This window comes from Acomys minous (assembly GCF_964271855.1).
Source record: "Acomys minous genome assembly, chromosome: 9".
In the NCBI taxonomy this organism is placed as follows: Eukaryota; Metazoa; Chordata; class Mammalia; order Rodentia; family Muridae; genus Acomys; species Acomys minous.
This window is the reverse complement of record NC_140490.1, coordinates 15,968,943-15,982,054: the sequence shown is the minus strand read 5'-3', so window position 1 is coordinate 15,982,054 and position 13,112 is coordinate 15,968,943. Positions and strand designations below refer to the sequence as shown.

General features: G+C 44.2%; 1 protein-coding gene across 4 annotated transcripts in view; it reads left to right on the top strand.

Moving 5' to 3' along the window:
* Positions 1-13,112, top strand: part of FRMPD2 (FERM and PDZ domain containing 2) — a gene marked incomplete at its 5' end in the record, with an annotated part of 120,797 nt that overhangs the window by 88,506 nt on the left and 19,179 nt on the right. For all 4 annotated transcript variants that reach the window (XM_084793899.1, XM_084793897.1, XM_084793898.1 and 1 more), the window contains 2 exons: positions 764-978; positions 3,711-3,809. In XM_084793899.1, coding sequence (XP_084650025.1) covers positions 764-978; positions 3,711-3,809 — 314 coding nt within the window. The remainder of the gene's footprint in view (positions 1-763; positions 979-3,710; positions 3,810-13,112) is intronic.

Here is a 13,112-nt window from a genome sequence, read left to right as displayed (position 1 = left end):
ATATAAATTCGGTTGTTTATATTTAAACATTTAATTTGGCAGTCACTCGCCATATGTGACTGATTGTTGAACATTTAAAACGTGGCAACCCAAATGGAGAGGGTGCAGTAGAGTGCAAAGCCTTAGTCTGCGAGAAGAATAAAGATGACCTCAGTCATCATCCGTGCCGATTCCATACCTATGCGGTAGTGATTTAGACATGCCGACAGTCTCTGACATGGCATAATGAGGGTGTGATAGTCACACATATTCAAAAGAGAGCATATTTTGAGCTTGAGTCTCTCATTGAGATGCTGGGAAGTGGTGGTGAGATGTAGCTTAGTACCACAGTTGCCAGGGGAAACTGCAGTAGGCTGTATTGCTAAGCGAGGATGCTGGAGAAGTTAGGTTCCTTCAATGCACTCTCAACACACAGTCGTTCCATCTTGCGCAGGATTTGTCAGGATGCAATCCCCTTGAAATTTGAGGAGCATCTGTATTGACTTAAATACCATTCACTTAAATATGATTTAACCTTACCTGTTTTCTTTCATTTTTAAAACATGTAGCTGTTTTTGATAGGACCTTTATGGTTTGTATTTACAACTTAGACTCTGTGGGCAGCAGTGACCTGTAATGTGTGTGATGGAATCCATCATCAAAGCTAGCACAGGAAACACTTCTCTGCAAAACGGAAGCATCTCATCTCCTTGACGACTCACGGTCAAGGCTGGCGAGTTGCACTACACTGAACGGTCTGTTTTCATGAAATCCCATGTTGCAGGTCCTAAGTTTGAAGTCAAACTAAAAAAGAATAGCCGCGGCTTGGGATTCAGTTTCATACAGATGGAGAGAGGAAACCGCAGCCACCCGAAGGGCCACCTTGTAAGGATTAAGACACTCTTTCCTGGGCAGCCAGCTGAAGAGCACGGAGCCATAGCAGCTGGAGACATTATCCTTGCGGTGAATGGAAAGCCCATAGAAGGGCTCGCTTTCCAGGTGCTCAGAGCCGTGGGGGTGGGGAGTACAGCTCTGGATGTGTGCTGGTGTAAGCCATGCTTCTTTGAGAGCCAACCCCACAGAGAATACTTTGGGCTCTTGGAATTTACACCTGGATCTGGGCTTGGAGCCTATAGAAACCAGTCGATAGGATGTGCCCATATCTTATTTTCTATCTCAATTTAAAACTGTCTGACCTTCAGTAAGTATTGCTTTTCAGTAGGCCCCTCGGTGAACGTCAACAGGAAAGCTGGCTTGTGTGGTGAATGGTTTCTCTGTGTGCATTCTAGGAGGCGATCTGAGGCTGGAAGAACTAAAGAGGCTCCCTTTCCACTCTCCTTGAGATTCTAGTGCTGAGTGTATAGCTTTGCACGCACGCATAGTGAAACATAGCCTGTCTCACCTGGGGTCAAAACCATGCAGGGCAGGAGAGATGGCTCAGTGGGTGAGAGCACGTGCTGGTTTGCAGAGGGCCTGAGTTTGGTTCTCAGCACCTGGGGCCAGTGACTCGCAGCTTCCTGTAGCTCCGGCTCCAGCGGATCCGATCCTTCTCTTGGTCTTTGCAGCTACTCGCACTTAGATGTGCACACTCACAGACACACATCATTAAAAAAAAATGAGAGTGAGGATGAGAGACAGACAGACAGACAGAGACACAGGGGGACTGACTGACTTGTAGTAAAACCCCCAAGGAAATGTCTTTGTTAATTGGTGGTATTGGTGGAAAGTAGAGTCGTTTGAAGAGACTTTAGTAAAGGTGTGGGCATGTTATTAGGAGATTAGAGGTGAGTGTAGTGACATGGAGTACAGCCACTCACCTTTCCAAACTCAAAAGGGCACAGGGAGGAATAGCTACCCAACCCTCGAGACAGAATGGGTAGCAGAACTGGCATGGTCTGAGGTCTTCACTGAGGGATGTAATCATCTATGATGACCCAATAGAGGAGGCCAGGAGCCAACACCAACCTCCCTCTCTCCTTGTCCCTTTCTCCAGCCAAGTCCAAGGGGAAGCCTCATGTAGCCCATACATAGGGTATGTCAAACTGGGCTATTCACAAGGAGAAAGAAGCTCTGGGTAGGGTAGGTGGTCTGTGCAGGTCTCAGAACTGTATGAGTTTATAGATGAGGAGGCCTTGTCTGCAAATGTTTACATGATCCAAATGAAGAGTCACTACTGGGGATTCCCACAAGGGACTTTAGACATGGGGATGGCGTGAGGAGACAGCTGGGTATCCTCAGAGGTCATGGCAGGGATGAGAAGACAGGAAAACCACAGAAGCTACATAAGATGAATCAAAGACATATTCATGTACCAGGAAGAGGGACTGAGAACATTCTGCCACTGTGACAGAATGCTTGAGAAAACTGACTTTAAAAAGAGATGTTTTGTTTTGGCTCACAGTTTCAGGGGTTGTAGTCCATGACCACTTGGTTCCATTGTCTATGGGCCTGAGGTGAAGCAAACTTTACAGTGGGGAGTGTGGCAAAGTATAGCTTCTCTCCTCATGGCAGCTGGGATGGAGAAAGGGAGGGAGGGAAGGAGAGAGAGAGAGAGAGAGAGAGAGAGAGAGAGAGAGAGAGAGAGAGAGGCAGACAGACAGAGAGACAGAGACAGAGAGAGAGACAGAGACAGAGACAGAGAGAGACAGAGACAGAGACAGAGAGAGAGAGACAGAGACAGAAACAGAGTCAGAGACAGAGAGAGGCAGAGAGGCAGAGAGACAGAGAGACAGAGAGACAGAGACAGAGATCGAAATCCCCTTTACGGGTACATCCCAGTAGCCTGACTGTGTCCAATAGGCTCTACGTCTTATAGATCCCATCACCTCCAAACAATTCCATGAGTTAGGGACCACGCCTTTGTCACATGAGCCTTTGGAGGAATTCCAGATATAAACATAAATAATACAATCAATGGTAGACCTGAGGGGACATTGTAGAGCACCTGGGCTAGAGATTCTCAAAGAGGCATGATGTTGCTTGGCTCTTGGGGGACTTTATGAATCTTGAGACAATTGTAGTTGTCACAGCTGATACATGCTGTTGTCATTCTGTGGGTAGAGACTAATGTTGCTGCTGACCACCTTTTGACACAAAGGGCATGGGTCCCAACAAAGAATTATCTAGCCCCAAAGGTGGATAAGGTGAGGAGGTTGAAAGATCCTGGCATAGATATGGGAATACAAAGGCACCTTGTGCCCCCTGCAGCGAGAGGGTGCCTTAAGCACAGGTTCAGTTTTGGGGAAGTTCAGGTTGTGTTGCAAAGATGAGCAGGTGGAAGACAGCAGTTGTAAAAGGTAGTGGAGGGCAACTGCAGGTTCTGTGAGCTCTGTGGTTGGGGTGAGCAGGGATGTGGCATGGCAGGAGAGTGAGTTTATTTTGGAAAGATTAGCCCTGGGCAGTGTAGAAGGAAGCAGGCAGAGACATGAGAGAAGGCAAGGAGCAGAGATGAGGTCACCACAATTCCATAGGGGAGCATCCCTAGGATGCTCTTTAGGAAGAGATTCCCAAAGGCCTTAGTGTATTGTTGCTATGAGATCCTAAGATGCTGTTTGTGGCTCTTGGCTCCTGGGAATTTGGGGAGCTAAGCTTACAGTGGCATTTTCTCAAGTCATCTGGAGGCAGACAGTAGTGAGAGCTGGGGAACTGGTTTCCTTGAAGCAGTGAATAGCACAAAGCCACAGCCCCTAGTGAGGCAACCCCAGATGTAACTGTGACTGGTTTTCTTGTAGGACGTGCTCCATTTATTGCGAGGGGCTCCAGAAGAAGTGACGCTCCTCCTCTGCCGACCCCCTCCAGGGATACTGCCTGAGATGGAACAGGGGTGGCAGGTAAGACATGGGTCCTTATTTCTCTGTGTGGGGGCCCATTGGTCATTCACTTTTCAGTCTTGTGGTCCTGACATGCCTATTACTTTTATTTATCTATTTTTACTTTGTTCAGTTTACATTCCAATTGTAGCACCTCCCTTGGTGCCCTTCTGACCCCAACCTCCCACTTTATACCCTTTCCTTCCTTCCCCTAGTCCTCAGAAAGGGGAACCCTCCACCCCTAACATCTGACCTCAGCCTATCAAGAGGGTACATGCCTGTATCCTCTTCCTCTGTGACCTGGCAAGGCTGCTCCAGCAGGGGGAAGTGATCAACATGTGGAGGCCAGAGTCCATGTCAGAAATAGTCCCTACTTCCCATATTATGGGACCCACAAAGAGACTGTGCTGCCTATCAACTACATCTGAGCAGAGGGTCTAGGTCCTCACCATGCATGGTTCTTGGTTGGTGCATCAGTCTCTGCAGCACCCCCTTCCTCCGTCCACATTTGTTGGCTCCATTGGTCTCCTTGTGGAGCTCCTGACCCCTCCAGGTCCTTCTATTTCCCAACTCTTCCAAAAGACTCTCTGTGCTCCATCCTGAAGTTTGGCTGTGAGTCTCAGTATCTGCTTGGATCTCCTGCTGGCTGGTCTTTCACAGGACCTCTATGGTAGGCTCCCTTCCTGTTCCTTCTCTTCAACTGCTTCTGGTGTCTATTCTATTTGTCTTTCTGAGTGAGACCTTTAGAGGGCACTACAACAGCCATTTCCATGGGGCAGAAAAACATCTGGCCCCCAAATCTTAGCACATCTATTTTCCTTCCTGTTCCCCTTGCTCCCACCACTGGGATCTCCTTGTAGATGTGCAGAAAATGGCTAGACTTTGGTCATAACAGTTCTAGCCTGTAGACTGGACGTGGTGGCACACACTTTTAATGCCAGCACTTGGGAGGTAGAGGTAGGCAGATCACGGTGAGTTTGAGGCCAGCCTGGTCTACAAAGTGAGTCTAGGATATCCAAGGCTACACAGAGAAACTTTGTCTCAGTTTAAAAAAAAAAGATGTTCTAGCCTGTCTCATCTGGCCTCCTCAGCACAGAACCAAGACAAAGAGCTTCCTACAGGAGTTTCCATACCAAGGAATAACATGTATACCCATCCCCCTAAAGCCTGAAACAGACAAGTGTGGCTGGTGCAGAGATCAGAGCCCCTGGGACTAGAGATGTGGAGTCTTTACCTGGATGTTTATATTAGTCTGGTTCTCCAGAGAAACAGAATGAAGGAGAAATGTAACAGATGGATGAATGGACAGAAGGATGGATAGATAGGAAGATAGATGATAGGAGGATAGATAGACGCTAGGTAAATAGGATCCATATTGTAAGAAATTAACTTATATAATTCTGGGGCTGGCCACTGTAAACTCTCCAAAACCAACCAGCAGGCTGTAGACCTGGATAGCAGCTTGAACTGCAGTGCACAGGGGAGCAGCTGGGACAGAGGAGCTGGAGAAGGTGGCAGCAGGTTGATACAGGTTCTGTATGGTGAGCTGTGTGTGTATGTGAGGGGGATGGAGATGAAATTCCATCTTTCTGAGTGAAAGCTAGTCTTTACTCTCCAAGACTTCTGATGGCTAGACAAAGCTCCCCACAGCTTGGAGGATACTCTGCTCAAAAGCAAACCACATGTAAAAAATATATTTATAGTGATGTCAGTGGTGCTGTTCAACCAAATATCTGGCTACGTTGGCCCAGTCAAGTTGACACATGAAATGATATGTCACCTGTTGGAGGGGAGTCCTTGCTAGGTCTCAGGGAAGTTGATTCTTTGACAGAGATGTACGGACAGGGAGCCCATGGCCCACTGGAGCATCACCTTTGTGGGACAGAAAGCTGTCCTTAGCAGAGAAGGAGGCCAGTGTACAGCCATACAGGGTTCTCAGCTGACGCCACAGGGAGCTCAGCAATGAGATGGCCTCTGGCACCTGTCCAGAGTAGCACACCCACATTGGAGTGTGTACTGGCTCAAGAGACAAGCCCTAATTTTGTTTTTTGAGACAGGGTTTCTCTGTGTAACCTTGGCTGTCCTGGACTCACTTTGTAGAGGAGGCTGGCTTCAAACTCACAGCGATCTGCCTGCCTCTGCCTCCCGAGTGCTGAGATTAAAGGCATGAGCCACCACGACTGGCCCTAATTTTGACTGAAACACATCCCTTGAGCTGACTGCATGGTCATGGGCCACAAGCTGTCTTCCCAGAGCACAATGGAGGAGAAGCGATAGTTCTGGGTATGTACCACAGGAAATGGAGATGCTTGTAGGGAGCCGATAAAGAATTCCATTGGGCAGTTGTTTGTGGAGAACAAGTATTAGATCCTGGGTAGAAAAAATAGTTTGGGAGTTGCTAGTATATAGACTTGTATAAAGGTATGGAAGGCTTGAGTCAACCACCTCATCTTGGGAACATGAGGAACCGAGCAATGAGAGTCTGGAATAGAGAGCCGAGGGTGGGAAGAGGTGAAACCAGGCAGCAGAGGACATTTGTACATACAAGTAAGGGTGCATCCAGGAGGCAGGGTGTACTAGTTTGAAGATGGTTGCTGAAAGCTAGAGAGAAAAAAGGTCAGAGAAGTTCCCTGTGGCTTTAGGAAGAGATGATCTACTAGAGACGTTTTCCTCAGAGTTTGCCACGAAGCAGGGTAAGGGAGTGGATGGCTGGAGGGGGCGGAGGCTGAATGGGGTGAGGGTACAGGCTGGCCAGTAAGACTTCTGTGGATGAGGGCACAGAATGCGGTGTTCTTGCTGTGAAGTAAGAGAAAAAGTGCGAGAAAGTTGCTGAGGGCTTGAGAGAGATGGAAGATTGTCTGTAGGAAGCAGAACCGATGCCGCGAGAGGCTCTCTGGAAGCCGTGAGTGGGCGTTGACATCCACAGCCGCACGCTGGCATTCACGGGGCCAGAAGTGTCGCAGCAGCTGGGAAGCCCACACAGTTTCACTGGGAACCGGAAGGAACTTGCAGTGTGCTCAAGGAACAGAGGTGGAAGCTGAAAGGTGTGACAGGAGGAAGCTGGGGATGTTTTTTTTTGTGAGAGGGTGACACTGTGGAGGAGGCAGTGTCAATGGGACTGAGGATGTTGGTGTTGGGGATGACAAAAGGCATGTGACACAGGCTGGAAGCTTTGAGGACCAACAGCCGCAGAGAATGTCTCAGCAGAGAAGGAGCAAGGGCTTCAAGGAGACTCAGGAGCTGTCCCAGGAGGGAGAAGGGCATAATTGCTCTGCCTCTTTATTTTTAAAAATCTCATCCACTTTAGATTTAGATTTTCATATAAGCACAGTCTATCTGTGAGGGACTGGCTATGATTTATAAGTCAAGTGTGCATCTTTGGGGGTGTCCCTTCCTCTTGAGGAGGGACATACGCTCTCACAAAGGCTTACCTAAGGGAGGATCGTTGGTGGTGGATGTGAGCTTTTCTCTGTTTAAGTGAGACCAGGGCTAGGACTTCAACCGTTTGCCTTTTCACTCTATGATGGAATGGAGTTGGTTGTGGGGTAGAAATGCTGACCTCATTTTCAGGAAAGTGTATAATCCTAACTTCATACAACTATAAACACTAACACATGTGTAACCCATTCAAAGATGGAACCAGGCAGATGTTAAAACTGATAATAGTTCAAAAGAGATGTCAAAGGTCAGCGTATTCATTTATGGAGTTGTTATCAGTGGGGCTGGGACCAGACAAGAATACCCTGCTGTAGACAGTGTAGAGGTTTCCAGTGAAACACTGACTGTCTTGCTACAAATAAAATAAAATAAAATAATAAAATAAAATAAAGGTGGCTGCACACTTTAAAAAGTTCAATAGGAGCTCTATGTGGTGGAGCATGCCTTTAATCCCAGCACTCGGGAGGCAGAGGCAAGTGGATTGCTGAGTTCCAGGCCAGTCTGATCTACAGAGTGGAGTCCAGGATGGCCAAGGCTACACAGAGAAACCCTCTGTCAAAAACCAAACCAAAACAAAAAACAAAAAAGTCATAATAGATCATTAAAACCAGAAACTAACCAGTCATAGGGCTGCCAACAGCTGAAGTGAACTAAGTCATGCCTGGAGGAGTATTGAGGGGACCAGGAAAGAGTTCTGTTGCTAGGAGACCAGACAGATCTCTGATGACAGGTAAAGACAAAGTTAAAAAAAAAAAACTTAAAAGATGTTTTCCTTAAGGCTGTCAAATACAAATAGCCAAAACATTATGAATGTAACATTTATATAATTTCTGATATTTTCATGGTTCTCCTTGCTGTAGGTAGTTTATTGTATATATGTTTAATAATATAAATGTATATGTAAAAATAAAAAATTAATAAAAAAGTGAAAAAAGAATTCTTATGGAAAAGAGGTATTTTTAAATTTGTTGGTTTTCTTCTCTTTTTTCCCTTTATTGAAAAGGGAAAGACATACTCTCTTCACGCAGTGTGCCCTGATTATAGTGCCCCACTTCCTCCCTCTCCCCCTCCTTCCATTTCCTCCATAACCACTCCATTTCTATCTCTCAATAGAAAAGATCAGGCTTCTGAGAGACAAAAATCAATCATGTCAAAGTAAAATATAATAATATGAAGCAAAATTGAATGTAGCAACCCAACAGGAGGAAAAGAGTCCCAAGAACAGGTACAAGAGTCAGGGGCTCACTTGTTCTCACAGTCAAAAGTCCCATAAAAATACTAACTAATAATATATATTTCCCATCTGCTGCTGGAGGAAGCCTCTCCGGTGAGACTGGATGAGGCACTTACTGTGTGTATCATCAGGAATAATTTTATTTATTTATTCATTTATTTTACATCAGTAGTGTTTGGTTTTACCCTAGATCTCTGGGCTATGTAGTCCCTGGTTCTTGGTTACCAAGCAGTGTCAGGTATGGGCTCCTTCTCATGGAGTTGGTCTTAGATCAAATCAGACATTAGCTAGCTACTCCACAGGTTCTGTGCCACCACTGCCATAACATATTTTGCTGGCAGGACAGATTGAAGGTCAAAGGTTCTGTGGCTGGGTTGATGTCCATGTTTTCCTCTCGGTAGCCTGCCGAGTACCTACCCACACCAAAGAGAATAGAATGTAGGGGTGGGAATTCCATGTAGGCACCAGCCTGACTTATTCTGTGTGGTTGCTGTCCTGGGCAAGGGGGGCCACTATCAGTTTTCAGAGAGCAGCTTTTTGTCTGAGCAACAGCCTGGGTTGTTTAGGGATTCCTGTAAGACCCACTTGGCCAACAACTCAACTCAATGCACCCTAGTCCCACCCAACAACGCAACTCAATGCACCCTAGTCTCACCCAACAACTCAACTCAATGTACCCTAGTCCCACCACTGGAAGCCTTGCCAGGCTACCAGAAATGACCAGTTGGACTCCATATCCTCCATTTCTATGAGTCCTCATTAAATCACATTCATAGATTCCAGGAAGTTTCTATTGCGAAGTCCGCCCCTGCCCAACCAAGAGCTGTCCTCCAATTCTAAACATCTCTCACTCTATTTTCTCCCTACACCCTATCTCTGCCCATTTGATAACAGCTACATGGTATTGGCATAAAAACGGACATATTGACAATGGAATTGAACTAAAAATCAAGACATAAATCTACACACATATGTAGATAGCTGTGTATCCATATGTGTAGGACAACTTGAAAACAGGAATCATGGGGCATCTAGCAGTTCCTTTATTGTTAAGAATTGTTTTAGCTAAGGATTGTTTTTTTCATATGAAGTTAAGAATTGTCCTTTTAAGATCTGTAAAGAATTGTATTGGAATTTTGAGGAGAATTGCATTGAATCTGTAGATTGCTTTTGATAGAATGCCCGCTTTTACTATGTTAATGTGCATGTACCTATCAGTGAGCATGGGATCGTTCCATCTTCTGATTGCTTCAATTTCTTTCTTAAAAGACTACAAGTTTTTATTTGCTTGATTAGAGTTACCCTAAAATACTTTATATTATTTCAGGGTATTGTGAAGGTGTTGATTTCTTGATTTCTCTCTCAGTCCATTTGTTATTTGTAAATAGGAAGGATATTAATTTTTGTAAGATGATTTTGTATCCAGATACTTTGCTGAAAATGTTTATCAGCTGTAGGAGTTCCCTGGTGGAACTTTTAGAGTTCCTTATATATACTATCATATCATCTATGAATGAAGATACTTTGACTTGTTCCTTTCTAATTCATATCCCCTTGATCTCTTTAGTTGTCTTATTGCTCTAGCTAAAACTTCAAGTACTAAATTGAATAGATGTGGAGAGAGTGGGTAACCTTGTATTGTCCCTAATTTTAGTGAAATTGCCTTGAGTTTCTCTCCATTTAATTTGATGTTGGCTATAGGCTTCCTGTAAAATGCCTTTATTATGTTTAGTTATGTGCCTCAGATCACTAATCTCTCTGGGACTTTTATCATGAAGAGGTGTTGGATTTTGTCAAAGTCCTTTTCTGCATCAAATGAGATGATGGTGGTTTTTAAATTTTTATTTATATAGTGGGTTATATTTACTGATTTTTGTATATTTAACTATCCCTGCATCTCTGAGGTGAAGCCTACTTGATCAAAGTGAATGATTTTTTTTATGTGTTCTTGGATTTGATTTGTTTTATTGAGTATTTTTGCATCTATGTTCACAAGAGAAATTGATCTGTAATTCTCTTTCTTTGTTGGGTCTTTATGTGAGCTGAGCCATGCTCCTTCTGTTTCTACTTTGTGGAAATATTTGAGGGGTATTGCTGTTAACTCTTCTTTGAAAGTCTGGTAGTACTCTGTACTAAAACCATCTGGCCCTGTGCACTTTTTGGTTAGGAGACTTTTAATGACTTCTCCTATTTCACTAGGAGTTATAGGTCTATTTAAATTGTTTATTTGATCTTGATTTAATTTTGGTAAGTGATACCTGTTAGGAAAATTATCCATTTCTTTGTAATTTTCCAATTTGGTGGATACAGATTTTTTTTTTTAATACATTTTTATTAATTTATACATATTACATCTCAGTTGTTAGCCCATCCCATGTATCCTCCCATCCCTCCCTTCCTCCCACTTCCCCCCCCTACTCCCCTCCCCTATGTCTGTGTCTGAGGGGGATCTCCTCCCCCTGAATATGCTCATACGGTATCAAGTCTCTCCTTGGTGACCTATTATCTTTCCTCTGAGTGCCACCAGGCATCTCCATCCAAGGGATATGATCAAATATGGGGCACCAGAGTTTGTGTGAGAGTTAGATCTTCTTCTCCACTCAACAGTGGAGAATGTCCATCGGCTAGTCCGGGTAGGGGTTCAAGGTTTTTACTGCCTATTTTTTCCTTGGCTGTTGCCACAGTTTGCGGAGGACCCCAGGGCCCAGACTCGCCTGTAGTTTTCCAGGACCCACTGGATCCTTCCATTTCCTCTTTCTCCCAGGCTTCTCACACCTAAAGATTCAATAGGATGTCCTCCCCTCTTACCCATTATTCTGGTAGGTACAGTTTTTCATGGGGACGTACACCTTGGGCTAGTGTCTCGATTTAAGTGAGTATATACCATTTAGCTCTTTTTGCTTCTGTGTGAACTCACTCATTATGACAATTTCTAGTTCAATCCATTTGTCCACAAATTTTGGAAATTCCTTGTTTTTAATAGCTGAGTAGTATTCCATAGTGTAAATGTACCACAGTTTCTTTATCCATTCTTCTGTTGAGGGACACGTAGGTTGTTTCCAAGTTCTGGCTATTATGAATAAGGCAGCTATGAACATGGTTGAGCATATGTCCCTGTTGTGTGGTAGTACATCCTCTGGGTATATTCCAAGGAGTGGAATAGCTGGGTCTTGAGGAAGCCCTATTCCCATTTTTCTGAGAAAGCACCAGATAGCTTTCCAAAGTGGTTGTACTAGTTTGCATTCCCACCAGCAATGCAGGAGTGTTCCTCTTTCTCCACACCCTCGCCAGCATGAGGTGTCAGTTGAGTTATTGATCTTAGCCATTCTGATGGGTGTAAGATGGAATCTCAGTGTCGTTTTGATTTGCATTTCTCTGATGACTAAGGAGGTCGAGCATTTCTTTAAGTGTTTCTCAGCCATTTGATATTCCTCTGTTGAGAATTCTCTGTTTAGCTCTGCGCCCCATTTCTCTATTGGGTTATTTGGTTTGGTGGTGTTTAATTTCTTAAGTTCTTTATATATTTTGGATATTAGACCTTTGTCAGATGAAGAGTCGGTGATGATCTTTTCCCAGTCTGTAGGCTGTCGCTTTGTTCTCTTGACAGTGTCACCAGCCTTACAGAAGCTTCTCAGCCTCATGAGGTCCCATTTATTAATTGTTGATGTTAAGGCCTGGGCTGTTGGTGTTCTGTTCAGGAAGTTGTCTCCTGTGCCTATGAGTTCCAGACTCTTCCCCACTTTTTCCTCTAACTGGGTTAATGTCTGTGGTTTTAAGTTGAGGTCTTTAATCCACTTGGACTTGAGTTTTGTGCATGGTGACAAATAGGGGTCTAATTGCATTTTTCTACATGTAGACATCCAGTTAGACCAGCACCATTTGTTGAAGATGCTGTCGTTTTTCCATTGAATGGATTTGGCTTCTTTGTCGAAAATCAGGTGAGCAAATGTGTGTGGATTCATCTCTGGGTCTTCAGTTCGATTCCATTGATCCACTAGCCTATTGCTGTGCCAGTACCATGCTGTTTTAATTACTGTTGCTCTATAGTACAGCTTGAGATCAGGTATGGAGATTCCTCCAGCGGATCTTTTATTGTAAAGGATTGTTTTTGCTATTCTGGGCTTTTTGTTTCTCCATATGAAGTTGAGAATTGTTCTTTCAATATCTACAAAATATTTAGTAGGTATTCTGATAGGGATTGCATTGAATCTGTAAATTGCTTTTGGTAAGATGGCCATTTTTACTATGTTGATTCTTCCAATCCACGAACATGGTAGATCCCGCCATCTTCTGATGTCATTTTCAATCTCTTTCTTCAGAGGTTTAAAGTTTTTTTCAAATAAATCCTTCACTTGCTTGGTTAGGGTTATTCCTAGATATTTTATATTGCTTGTGGCTATCGTGAAGGGAGTAATTTTTCTAATTTCTTCCTCTGCCTGTTTGTCATTTGTATATAGGAAAGCTACTGACTTTTTTGAGTTTATTTTGTATCCTGCCAATTTGCTGAAGGTGTTTATCAGCTGTAGGAGTTCTCTGGTGGAATTTTGGGGGTCACTTATATACACTATCATATCATCTGCAAATAGGGATAATTTTACTTCTTCCTTTCCCATTTGGATCCCCTTGATCTCCTTTTGATGTCTTATTGCTCT